This window comes from Panthera tigris, chromosome A2 (genome assembly GCF_018350195.1).
Source record: "Panthera tigris isolate Pti1 chromosome A2, P.tigris_Pti1_mat1.1, whole genome shotgun sequence".
Classification (NCBI taxonomy): domain Eukaryota; kingdom Metazoa; phylum Chordata; class Mammalia; order Carnivora; family Felidae; genus Panthera; species Panthera tigris.
Window position 1 is genome coordinate 155,048,966 of NC_056661.1, and position 13,571 is coordinate 155,062,536.

Here is a 13,571-nt window from a genome sequence, read left to right on the forward strand (position 1 = left end):
CAGGCACCTGACATGAAATTCTCAGGGGTGGGTCATTTAGACTCTTCCACCCCGACCCCATGCGAGGGTCCTGCCAGTGGGGACCCTACAGAATCAAGGGGGTTGGGTTTCTCCCTGTCTCTCCTCCCTCACCTTTCTTTCTCCCTTTCTGCACCTCTGCCCCATCCCTATATCCTTGGATGTCCTTACTGAGCACCCTGCCCTCTGGCACCTGTCCCCACCCAGTTTTTATGGGCATTTTTCTATATCTGGAATTGGTGCATAGCCGGGGGTGGGGGCAGGGCTGATTACATGCAGCAGAGGAAGGAGAGAAGTTTTTGATGGGGTGTTTGGGGAAGGCTACGATTTCCATCTCCCGGAGGAGTCTTTGCTACTAATCCCTGGAAGGACACACAGAGGTGAAGGAACCATAATCAGCTTTCCAGATGGGTGAGTCTGAGGCAGTCTTGAGTTTCTGCACATTCCTGGGGAGCAGCAGGGAGGAGGAGGAGGGGAAGGAAAGAAGAGGGAGAGATAGGGGGATAAATGTAAACTGGCCTTTGGGATGTTTGGTGCTTTACCCTTCCTTCCATGAATTGCCTGCCAGAGAAGTCACATTTAGTTGACTCTCCACTAGGGGGCTTTGGTATTCAGGCAATAAAGACACAGGAGTGTTAGAATATTAGGACACCAGATTTACCGAGAAATAGACACTACTGCCAGGCAATGAATTTTAGAAAAAGGAATTTTAGTGAAAAGGAATTTTAGACACACTTCATTTTTCAAGGATTGCAATCCACTTAATTTTCAATGAGGAAAGGGAAATACCAAGAGGTAACATGAGGAGTGCCTGACCCCCCCATCCAGTCAGAGGCAGAGCTAACACAAGAACACAGGTGCTCTGCCCCCAGGCCAGTGCCCGTTCCATTATTTGCTTAGGTTACAGACACCCACAAGGCACCCAGCCACCTGCCATGCCTTCCCCACCGTGGCTGGCCCTGGTGGAAGGGGTTATCATCTGCTGGTTGCTTCTTAGGGAGGGGACCCACATCTCACTCTATTTCCAGAGTTCTTTCTGCCCAAGCTATGACACAGCTGGGCCTGAGCCAGAAATCACCTCACTGACCCCCAGCGTCCTTCCTGCGTCAGGCAATGGAGAGGCTCTGAAAAATCAACAAGGACGTGCGTCCAGGGGGCATCTGCCAGCACAGAAATTAGACCACACATCACACAGGAAGTCAGCTCAGAAGTGGGTAGGAGCTGGGGCATCTATTTATGCCTCCATCTGGGACATGCATATTCTTTTCAGTATCAGTTAAGCTCATCAAAGCTGGTATGGACCCAGCTGGGGTGGTTGGCAGGCTCTGTGAGCACCTGAGTTGGAACTGGGGTGCAGTGGGAGAAGAAAACCCATTTCCCATGCCTTCTCTGAGAGAGGGGAGATTGCTGGCAGTCATCTGGAAGGAAGAGGTTTACCTTGGCCCAGGATGGGAGCAGGGCCAAGACCAGAGGAGGAGCCTTGGGACGCAATGACCTTGAGGAGCAGGAATCCAGGGAGGAGATAACAGGAGTATCAGAGACATTCTGATCCCAATCGCATTTGGGGATTAAGGCTAAGGGAGGGGGTGGCAGGGAGACAGGCAGCCCGTCCTATAAACCAAGATGGGGCCAGGATCCCTTATCCTGCAATCTGTCTACCGGCCAGAGAGCCTGCCTCAGGGAGAAAGCTGGGAGCCCGCGCCTGCAGCTCACGGTTTCTGTTCCTGGTCTCCTTCTGGCCACCCACTGGCCTTTTCTGTCCCTGTTCACCTGTTCCCCCAGTTATGGTTTGCTCCCTCTCCCAGCCCCCTTCCCTTCTACCCTCTGATCCCCAGAGCAACTCTCCCCCAGAATAAACTCAGAATGCAGTGCACGTGGCTTGCTAAGTGAGGACGTCTCTGTCCTGGCACATACATATTTCTGGTATTCAAGATGTGTGATTTGGGCATTCTTCCCAGAGCTTCATCCCTCTCCGTCCCTGGAGAGATGAGGGTGGGAACAGGCAGGACAGCGAAAGGCAAAAGGAGACCAGCACATGTTACTGAGAATGCAGGGCGATTGATATTTTCTTTACGATTAGATGATGCAAATTTGAAATAGTCAGATATAGAAAATATTAATGAACTTGTTTTATACACAAAATTGTATATAATGAAAATGTGGGGTTTTTTTGAATGAACAACACACAATTTTGAAGTCATCGAGCCAACTGAATTATAAACTGTATTATGCTGTCACCACATGGCATCAGTAACCGTTATCCTTTGCCAGAATCATGGGAACCATATTGTTGTAAGTATTTACACCTGAGCAGATTAACAAAATTAGTGAATCTGGGAGGCGCAAAGCCCCAGGACACCAGGCCACAGCTGTTCCCTGACGTGCAGTCTCCCGGGTGGTGGGCCTGCGGTCCTATCGTGCTCCAGCTGTCTTCTTCATTCATCAAGTGTCTGTGACAGCGCAGACACCTCACTGGGAACACCGACGTGAATATGGTGCAGTCCCAGGTCTTGAAATTGTAAAGTTCAGTTGCTAGATCCCTATGTGTCCCCTTACTTTTGTCCATAAAATTCTGAGGGGGAAGAGAAGGTAGCTATGGGCCTTTACATCTGATTTCCCAGATCGCTGATTTCCAAACTTTCTGAAAAAACAAGGCCTCTTACCACTGTTGAAAAGTAGGGGCGCCTGGGTGGCTCGGTCGGTTAAGCGTCCGACTTCGGCTCAGGTCATGATCTCGCAGTCCGCGAGTTCGAGCCCCGCGTCGGGCTCTGGGCTGACCGCTCAGAGCCTGGGGCCTGTTTCAAATTCTGGGTCTCCCTCTCTCTCTGCCCCTCCCCCGTTCATGCTCTGTCTCTCTCTGTCTCAAAAATAAATAAACGTTAAAAAAAATTTAAAAAAAAGAAAAGTTACAAGATCTTGTGATTTTAATCTCAGCTGATGACTGAGAGAGAAGGCGACGTAAAAGCTGCTATTAATTCTGTGAAATTGGAATTGAATTGGTAGTTGACCGTGGCGGTGACAGGAGTCAACTCTAAGTGCTCAGTCTGTGCCAAACTCTATTCCAAGAATTTTTCATGTATTAATCTATTTACTCCTATAAAATCACCTTCATAATTATCTCCATCTTACAGAGGGAGAAACACTCCCAAGGCCACCTGCTAGGTAGGGCCGGTGCTGTGAGTTGTCAGAAAGATGTAACTGAAAATCAAAGCTCCTCCCGATTCAGAAAAATCTCTCCCCAAAAGTAGGAGAGAAAGAAAGCAGTCTCATTACTGAATAAGCATTAAACCAATGTGATACACATCCCAGGCATTTTGTTAAGGGGTTGCAAAGACAGACAGAAATCCCGGCCTTTTATACAGGTAATCAGATACAACCCATTACATAAATGTTCTCGAGATAAACTATAGCCAGACCTCAAATAAGAGGCCGGGACAGGACTTTTGTTAACCCACAGTTCATCTTACAGTCACTTGGTGACTGGGGGTGTCCATCTGCGTTTGCTAATTTGTTTTACCCAAAGGCAAAGTAACTTGCCATATCTTTAGGACAGGGAATCGTTTTGCAACTTGGCGGGAGGCATCTGCTCTAAATTTAGTTAGGCTCATCCTGATACTTGTATTTCAAAGAGAGGATGGCGGGACCTTGTGAAAAACATTTCTGGGTGATTTACACACATTTCAAAGAAACAGAGAAAGAACTTAAAATTACAAGTTTTCTAAAGTAAATGCTCTGAGGGAACGGACAGGAGTTAAGTGTCTTTCCTTATTTTCAACAGGGAAAATGAAGCCTCTTATGTTTAATTTGCAGTTACCCTTACAGAGGAGAACACGTGTGATTAGAAACGAGCGGCCGCTGTGCACTGACCAGTGTGGCCTCTTGCACGTGGGGGAGAGAGGTCTTCGCTGAATCCACCAGCCTGCTTGGTCGCATTGAGATGTTTTAATCCCTCGGGAAGATCTGAGGCACAGATTCAGAACCACTGTCGTCTGTGTCCCAGAATCCCAGAGATTCTGAGAGGGAGCAGGACTAAACTAAGTGCCCTCACCAAGGCACTCAGTGAATGTGGGGAGTGTGTGCACGCCCATGTGAGGGCTGTTGGTGTGCAGGAAACAGGAAACCGTGGGGTCTGAACCGCGGTGAGAAAATGAGACAAAATATTGAGTTTCCTGGAGAAGCCACTCCCTTTTGAGTTTCAGGCCCAGAGTGTCAGCTACTGATTGCCACCTTAGGGACCAGGACCCTGCTCTCCTGCCTGACTGGGCCCGTCCCGCTGCCGAGCTGGAGAAAGCCCGTGGGGCCCAGGCAATGGTACCATTTCCCATTCTGTGGGGCTGGGTGCTCATGGCCACCGTGACAACAGGTCAGATGCCAGGCCGAGAAGGCCCCTCCATGGGCTGAGGGAGGGAAAGAGGGACCAGTAGGCACAGAAAGTTCTGTTCCCTCATCCCAGGCTTTCCAAGATTCTCCCAGCCATAGCACCCTCCCACCTCCTACCCCCGAGGAAGCATCCCTTCAAGCGTCTCCAGTTGCCATTGCTCATGGGCCCCCCTCTGAGATTTTGCGGCAGCTGATTAATTGGGGGAGGGGGGGCGGGTATCGCTACCCTCAGTACCTTTAGCCTGGCCTGACTGTGTATTTCAGATGCCTCAACAAGCTTGGTGGAGCAAAGGCCCAGGTGGGTCCTGGTACCTCGTGGACAAGCTAAAACCCTGCAGTGCATCCTGAGGGATTCCCAGTACCCCTGGATGAGCTGGTACCAACAGGATCTCCAGGGACAACTACAGCTGCTGGCCACCCTGCGGAGTACCGGGGATAAGGAGGTCGTATCCCATCCTGGAGCAGATTACCAGATGACACGGGTCGATAACACGGAGCTGAGTCTGCACGTGGCCAACGTGACCCAGGGCAGAACCCTGTACTGCACCTGCAGCAAAGACACAGTGAGACACCCTCCTTGGACAAATGAATAAAAACCATCCTGGATTGGCAACCACAGACCCAACCTCCTCCCCCGCCCCGACAGCCCCTGTAAGCCTGCTTCCTCTCCCCCCCAGATCCTCCCTTGTCGCCTCTTTTCTATAAACAGGCTCTTTTTTTCCCCCAGTTTATTTATTTTTGAGAGAGAATGTGTGAGAAAGAGGCTGTGCACCAGGGGCAGCAGGAAAGGGGTAGAGAGAGGAAGAGAAAGAGAGAGAGGCAGAGAGGGAATCCCAAGCAGGCTCCAAGCTGCCAACGCAGAGCCGGACCCGGGACTCCATCTTGCAAACCGTGAGATCATGACCTGGGCCGAAATAAGGAGTCGCACAGCCAACCGACTGTGCCTCTCTGTAGACTCTTCCTGCTGCCCTTTTGGTGAACGCTCCGCCTGAGTAGCATGGCGATTTGACCACAGGCTCCGAACGGCTCCGTTGCAGACCACTCTGCCACTTGGGAGCTTTGGGAGAAACTTGGTTTCTGTGCCTATAAAATACAGACAGTAACTCCGCCCAGCTCAGAGCTTGCTGTGAGGATCGAACGGCACGATTCTTCACAATATGCCTACATAACTAGCCAATACATTTTAATACCAGAGGAGCGCTGGAAAGAAATCTGGAGAAATTCTGGGACCTCAGAAAGGAGGAAGAATGCGTATCTCAATAGGTAGCCCCTTCATCCACACCCCTAGAATAAACACCCGCTTTTCCAATTAGATCCCCATATGCCGTGCTCACCACCACCTAAACATCTCACACCCCAATCTCAAGTTGATCTCTTTTGAAGTAAAATCCTTCAGAGAGGGCCTGACCTGGGAAGGACCAGGGTCTGGAGCCACAGCAGAGGGCTCGCCAAACGTCGACTAAAAAACCATAGCTCAGAACTGGGTTTGCAACCTGAGCAAGGTCATACACGGAGTGAGGGCCACACAAGGAGCCTAGGGCCCCAGGCAAATGGACCAGAACCAGCAGGCCGGCGCAGGGCCTGGAGAGAGGCCCGGGTCCTGGGAGCCCTGCAGAGACGGTAGGCCGAGAGGCTGCTGCTCCACTCTGCCGCGAGCTCGGAACATCTCTATCCCAGACGAGCAGGTAACTGGGGTGCAAGGTGGGAGTGAACTAGAAGACATCTCAAAGGAACCTCAGTCCCGACGGTGGTCTGGGTGGCTGCGAGGCTGGGCCGCTGGCAAGTGTCCTTTCCTCAGTGCTTGTGGAGAGGGAGTTTGTCCACTAGGGGGCACCATCTGCCCGTAGTTCTCCATGATCGGCTCAGACCGATAGTCTGGCATGGGTTGCAGGTGAGTCTTCTCTCGGCCCCCTCTCCAGTGTGTGGTGAACACCTGCGCGGCTCTAGAGGACAAGAACGGTGATGGGGAGCAGGGCTAGAGCCTGGCCCAGGGCACTGGGGACATTTGGGTATCTGTTCTCTCATCCCTCCAAGAAGGGTACCTCTGAGAACGCCCCGCTTAGATCCTTCCTCCGAGGCCAGCAAGAGGCTGTTATACACCGAGATGGCAGGGCAGAGAGGCCTGGGCCACCTGCCCTTAAGGAAAGCTGAGGCCCTCTGCTGGCAGCTTTTGAAACTCAGCCAAGCACCTCCTGCTGGAGCGATGGAGGGCACCGTTGCTCTGGTTGATGGGTTCGCTTCAACCCCAGTTCCCGGGAGCTCCCTGGAGACTTCCCAGAAGCAAATCTGTTCACTTGGACCATGAACTATGCCTGAATACCACTTCCTAGCCCCTCGATTCCTAGCTGATTGAACTAGCCCTCCTAGATTGGCAGATGGTAGGGATTCACACTTTTTGATTAGATTATCAAATTTGATTGATGCTTTTGATTAGATTATTTTATTTATCCGTTATCCAGATAAGAAATACTGATCTATGTGATGTCGTCTCCTGTCTACAGGCTGGTGAGAGTGATTTGTCCATGTCTTTACAAAGTATATTTAGCTTCATTTTCTCATTCAATAGTTTCAAATGCCCTCTTAGGCAAGTACCACCATTTGTTGCTTTTTATTTTTGCTTTTATTTTAATAGGGAAATGGATGCTCAACAGTGATGTCACGCAGGTAATCGTCATACAGCTAGGACTCAAGTAGAGGAATTCTAAGTCAGATCTGTGACTCTCAACACCTCATGATGCTGCCTTTTTGCATAATGAATACATTGCCACCGGGACAAGGCATCTCTGCCCCTTCCAGAAAGGCGGCTCCCGTCGTGGTGCAGACATGGTCAGAGAGCCCAGGGAAGACCACACACGATGTGGCAGCAAGTCAGGTGGGTGTCCTGCAGAGACCCTAAGTACCCTGCAGACTTGTCCTAGGATTCAGTGGGTCCAGATGGGAATAGAGAGTTATACATATTAAATCTAATTATTTGAAGGGGAAAGTAATATATTTTGATGGTGTAAATTAGGTTCTGCTCTGTAGTTATCTCCATAGTTTGAGTTGCTTTGAAACTTATGGGATTCCAGGACAGGCAGGTAAATACAGTCACTTAAGACTTTGTTCTCCTTTGTCTCAGCCATCCTCTCAATTAATCAATACGTGCGTAGAATACCCACTCCGTTTTCAGTCTTTTACTAGATATGGTGTGACTTTCAAGAAATATCAGGCATGTTTCCTCTTTACCTCCTCCAAATTTTAAATCCTCTTCTCCTTTATTCTTTCATTTGGAAGGTCCTTGGAGAGCAGAAAACAAGAGCTCAAAATTGCACTTGCAGCTCTGAGAGGCAGAGGAAGGAGGATAGGGCCTCTTTGTTATCATTCAGATTCCTGAGCCCTGAACAGAAATATAGCCCATATTTATGGTCCCTACACCACCATTTCAGGGCTTCTGAGCAGGAGAACAAGCGTGGGTCTCCTGTGAAGGCAGGGGCTTAGATATAGTTGGGCTTAGGAAGAGGGAGTTGATAACGGGCTAATAATTATTAGGGCTTAGGATCCATGCAAGTCCCTTGAGTGTAGGCACACATCCATGAGTACCCTGGTGGGGCTTATTAAGGATAAACTGGAATAAAGTGGGGTTGGTAGACAATGAATCCTGACACAGATTAGCAGTTATCCAAGCTGAGGAGAAAATATAGAATACTAGAAAACTTTACAAAATTGTATAATAGTTGGGGTTGTGAATTTAAACTTATTTTTCTACTTTTGTGGGTTCTCCTCATTATGTACAATGAGTGTTTAGGGTTTCTGAAATCAGGGAAACACTTCAAAAACAAAGCAACTCTATCTGACAATTGCCTATCTAAATGATATTACCATGTACTTGTCTTGCAGTTATAGTTTTTGACCTCTACCCAAATAAATACAATAATGTTGTAAAACTTCCTTTTTGTATTTTATGCCTAAGAGCCTCTTCCATACAGGCTGGGAAAGACAGGTGCCTGACACCTGAGGAAAGGGAACATATATTGGTAAATTCTATCACAATGTTCTCTGGCTCTCGGATATAACCTGATTTACTTATTTATTTATTTATTTTGTCTGTGTGTGTGGACATGAAAATAGTTTCCATCCAAGTTGAAGAAAGACAAACACAGATGTAAAGAAATGGTGACAGGGAGACCTGGATGGTTCAGCCAGTTAAGCCTCAGTAAATTTGGCTTGATTTTGTTGGCTCAGGTCATGATTTCACAGTTCATGAGTCTGAGCCCCTCATTGGACTCCATGCTGACATTGCAGAGCCTGCTTGGGATTCTCTCTCTCCCTTTCTTTCTGCCCCTCCCATGCTCTCTCTTTCTCTCCCTCTCTCTCAAAATAAATTTTAAAAAAACCTTAAAAATTATAAAAGAAAAAAGAAATGATGACAGATTACCAGTCATCCCTTGGCAAAGACTTAAAAATGGGATTATCACTTATTGAGGGCCTACTGTGTGCTAAATATTATGCTCCATGCCTTACATAAGTTATCTTATGTACTACTCGTCCCATTTTATAGATATATTCAAACAAGACAGGTTAAATTACTTAATTCCTTGCCTAAGGACACAGAGTTAGTAGCTGTTGAAGTTGGGATTAAATACCAAATTGGATCCCAAATCCATGCTCTTTCAGGCACACTAAGCCTGGGATCATACTTTTCTCTAGAAATGAGATAAACTTACATTGGAGGGGGAGATGTTGGAAATCAAAGAGTAGAGGGATAGCAGTCACAGCAGGGAGCCAGCTAAACTGACAGAATCCAGACAACAAAGCATATTGAAGGCCGAAGGGAAGTCAGGCAGGTGGCCGGTCGAGGGGGTAGCAGCCAGGAGACCCAACTATATGGCAGGTAGGCAGCAGCAGGAAGTTGTGACAGCAAGAAGCTGACCTCATATGGGCTTCCAGCAACATCTAGGAAGAGTAAGGCAGAGCCCCAGGCTTATAGGAGCTGGGGAATGAGACAAGGTTGTCAAGACAAAGACAGCATTAATGGAACTGGGATTAAAAGGTAGGGTGGGGTTGCTTCACTGCAGGAACAGAACAGAGTCCCAGTTACTAGATTTGGGCTATTCAGTAGAAAAGGGTAATGACAAGTTTGGCTTGGTGATGAGTTAAACTTCTCTTAACTAAGGATAGCATTGGCCCCACGTCTTGGGCTGCTGTTGTAGATGGGGTCCTAGAGATTATAGGTATGCCAACTGAACAGCTCAAGGTAGGGATATGGGCTACAGAGAGCCAGCCAAAAGCAAGTTTGAATGCATATTTTATAGTTGAAGCAAATCCTACATGTGATTTACTAACATTTAATAATCTCTTAAAAACAAACCACCACCACCAACAACAACAAACCATAGAGCAACAAGGAGCACTGGTTTGATTTTAGTCAAAGTAGCTGCCAGACACCCCAAAGTAAGATAATGAAGGTACCTAGTACTGCTGACTTTTCAACAGACCTGGGAGCAATGACCTTGGGGTTCCTTGGCAGTGTCAGCCCCTGGACTGGCTTCTCAACCCCCATCTTTAGCTTCCAATGGGCAACTTGATTCTACTCCAATTGTTATAGACAATGACTTCAAATCAAAGCTTTTTTCCACCCTGATTCCCTATGGAACAGAGCTCATTTTATGGTTTCTGAAATCCTCCTGTCCTTGAAACAAACACACAAAGGAAGACTTGCAAATTGTAAGAAGTCTTGAAAGTCTCATCAGGACAGTAGCTAACATTAATTTCTGTGCACAAGCATAGGCTCTAGCCTTATCTTCACCTTGTTTTTGTGAGATCCTGGCCTACTCGCTCACATTTAGCTTTGGGGATCATAGCTTTTCAGCCTTGAGAACAGTGGTTACAGAGGATATCCCCTTACTCAATGGAGCAGCATGCTCTCCAAAATCCTAACATGTTTTATGATTTGAGGAAACTGATAAATACCCTCCCCCTGCTCCATTTTCTCCACATAACTTCTGAACAAATGGAGGGAGACAAAGGGGTAAGGCAGATGGGAAGGGAAACTTCTGGCAAGGTTACTTACAGAGCTGATAGAAAATATGGCTTAGACACATGGCAACAAGGGATTCCCAAGGCTGCAACTTAAAATTAGAAAGATGTATCCCACCGTTCAGGATCCTCTACCAGTGGCGGACTCTACCATATTTTCTACTAAAAACATAAAGTGCAAATAAATAAACAAATAACCTTATAGATGCCAGGTGTTCTCCCCTTTCAGTGGCATTTGTCTCCCACTAAAGGGCCTCTTAGATTTTAGTCTAACTTGTTTCAGGAAAATAGATAAGTGTTAAGTTATTAAATTCATCTGCTTCTCTTACTCTTAAATGGAAACAAACAATGTTATGTGGTGATGTTTTGGAGCCCTTAAGAGGATTCTTTCAAGGGTTCTCCATAAAAATGGGATCCCCAGGAATGAAACTGATAGGAAGTTCAAGTTCTTATTTGATTTATATCACACAAAACAAACAAACAAACAAACAAACAAACACCACCTGACAGATTTGGTAATAGTGGACCAATGGGAGTCAACATCCTAAAATGTGATGGGATCCTGCCTAGGGCACAAACCTGTTAGTGACAGAAACTGATTCAGTGCCCACCTGGTACCCTAAAGAATGGACCGTGTTCTAACATTGAGAGTCTCCCTTTTAGCCCATACAAAGGTGACCTGGGTCTATTTAGTTTGTAACTTGTGCTCTAGGGACAAGAACATAGCTAAATTTTTTGAGATTCTGGGTTCTGAATTGATACTAATTTGTGGTGTTAGTGGTGGTAGGGAAGACTTATAATCAGTGCTGTCCTCTGATCAGTGTGGGGCTTTTGAAAATTGAGGGATAAATGGATTTTTTCAACCTAAGTCATCCCTGGAGTAATTCAATGGGGCTCTGAAACCATCTAGAATTTATTTCCATATTTCCTATGTGCATTGGCGAGAATGGAAGGGGTGCATTTGTTTTTTACAACTGGTAGAATCTCTACAATATCTCTTGGGTCTGTGAAGTGAGGGCTTTTATCATAGAAAGGGCTAAGAGAAAGTTGGTGGGACTTTCCCTTAGTAAATCTAAACCATCAGCACATTGTTGAGGTCAGTACTACCAACACAGACTTGAAATATGCTGGCTGATAATTTGTATTTTAATCTCATTCAGTTCTTCAGTTGGCCATGTCATAAGAGTGGTGGGGAACGATAGTGTTTGATTATCGCATGGTAACACCAATTATAGTGGCTGTTCCATATGTAGCCTCCTTACTAGAGCAAATAAATTCAGTCCTTCACACTCAGTATGCAACTATCCATCTGGAAAATGTATTTTTGTACATTGCATTGAGAAGCTCAGAATTAATTCGTTTTCATTTGTCAGGGACAACAGTATTTTTTTACCTCCATGCTCAAGCAGTCACCATTGCTCTGCCCCTGAAACTGAATATAGTCTTTAAGGAACTTGACAATCTCAAAGGGTACCAGGCTGATCTATTGTATTGATGATACCATGTTGGTAGGATGAGATAACAGGGAGTAGCAAGTTTCCTGGGTGTCTTGGAAAGGCAGATATGTGATAGTGGGCAGGTGATGCAACCAGTAAAATACAGCCACCTGCTACTACAGGCAGGTATATGTTGGATTCCTCTGCTGAACTGAACATGTTTTATATTTGTGCTCCCTACTGTGAAGAATGGCCTCTGAAGATCTCTAACTTTTGTAAGCAACATCCATCTCATTAGGATATCATGCTCTGGACCATGTAATGAGAGATCTATAAAGTTGCTAGTTTAGGAAGAGAGTAAGTCAGAGAAGACTTTGCAGCCAGCACAGGTTGAAGTACAATTGGCTGTTTGTTAGTTGTAAACTCTGTTGATTCAATGGTGCTGGAAGTATCTTTAGTGTACTGAATGAAGCTCATGTCAAAACCTAATAAGAAAATCAAAATAGAGATCCCAAAACATGGTAGCAAATTCATGCTCCTTTTTCTTTTTTGGGAAATAGCTTCTGGTTTGCCACTGGGGTCTAGTGGAGACTAAATGCCTGACTCCAGATCGCCAGTTGGCCATGAAACTTGCTCTAGGTGGGTAACTGTTACTGATTTGGACATATGCTCAACAACATTCCATCCCCAGCTTCTAGTGTAATGGGCCAGAGGTAAATTAGGCGCCGAAAATCCAAATAAATTGCACTAGCAATTGCCCTGGGAAATCTTTCCTTAAGCCACACTATGACCTCAAATAGATTTCTTCATAAACCGTTCACTGAGGATGGAAAGACTTTACTGGTTGACAGGTTGATTCTGATTGCACATCTACTAATGTGATAATAAAACCCCTCAGAGGGATGCCCTGAGGGAAAGAGGAGAATGGGATTCTTCTCAGGAGACAGAAGTTCAATCAACACATCTAGTTTTCTTACCTGGGGTAGGGTTTATGTGAATTTCTTGAGAGTGGCTAGTGGTCTGCCCTGACAGACACTCAGAAGGAGGGAGATGGACGGAATGGGGATTAGCTGTTTGGGGAAAAATAATGTAGTGGGATTTTTCAGGGTCAGTTTGGAGCAGGAGAATATTGTATCCCATGAGAATTCTCACCAAAATGCTCTCACTTTTGAGGAATTTAAGAATTGTATAGATAAGCGGGTCTGTTCTGAAGTCCTTCTTCATTCTCCCGAGTGCTTTTTAGTGGCTCCATAAAAAAGTGATGGCGCCAAATGGAGCTTATGCACCTGCCTACCACCACTGCTGCAGATTCAGTGTGCCAGCATCAGTGACCAATCTCAGCCCTGATGTAGTTCTGATGTAGTGCTGTATGTACCCCAGGTCCCCTGGTAGCCCCTTTCATCGTGGAGGGAGTAGCTATTGTCCTTACTGAAAATGACATAGTCTGTATTTGATCTTTCTTTTCCTTGCCACCTTCCTAGCACCATCATCCTTGAATTAACTGAATGCCTTACATATCCTACAAAAAAAGGAATGTATTTTCCTTTTTTAAAACTATTTGTTTTGAGAGAGAGAGAGGGAGGGAGAGAGAATGAATGGGGAAGGGGCAGAAAGAGAGGGAGAGAGAGAGAGAATCCCAAGCTGGCTCCATGCTGTCAGCACAGAGCCCATTGTGGGGCTTGATCTCATGAAATGTGAGGTCATGACCTGAGCCAAAATCAG

At 46.4% G+C, this 13,571-nt stretch overlaps 1 gene segment (V, D, J or C); it reads left to right on the forward strand.

The window, feature by feature from the left end:
• Positions 1–4,179: 4,179 nt before the first annotated feature.
• Positions 4,180–6,488, forward strand: LOC102964371. The segment is given in 2 exon segments: positions 4,180–4,381; positions 4,663–6,488. Coding segments are annotated over 2 exon segments (384 nt in total).
• Positions 6,489–13,571: the final 7,083 nt, after the last annotated feature.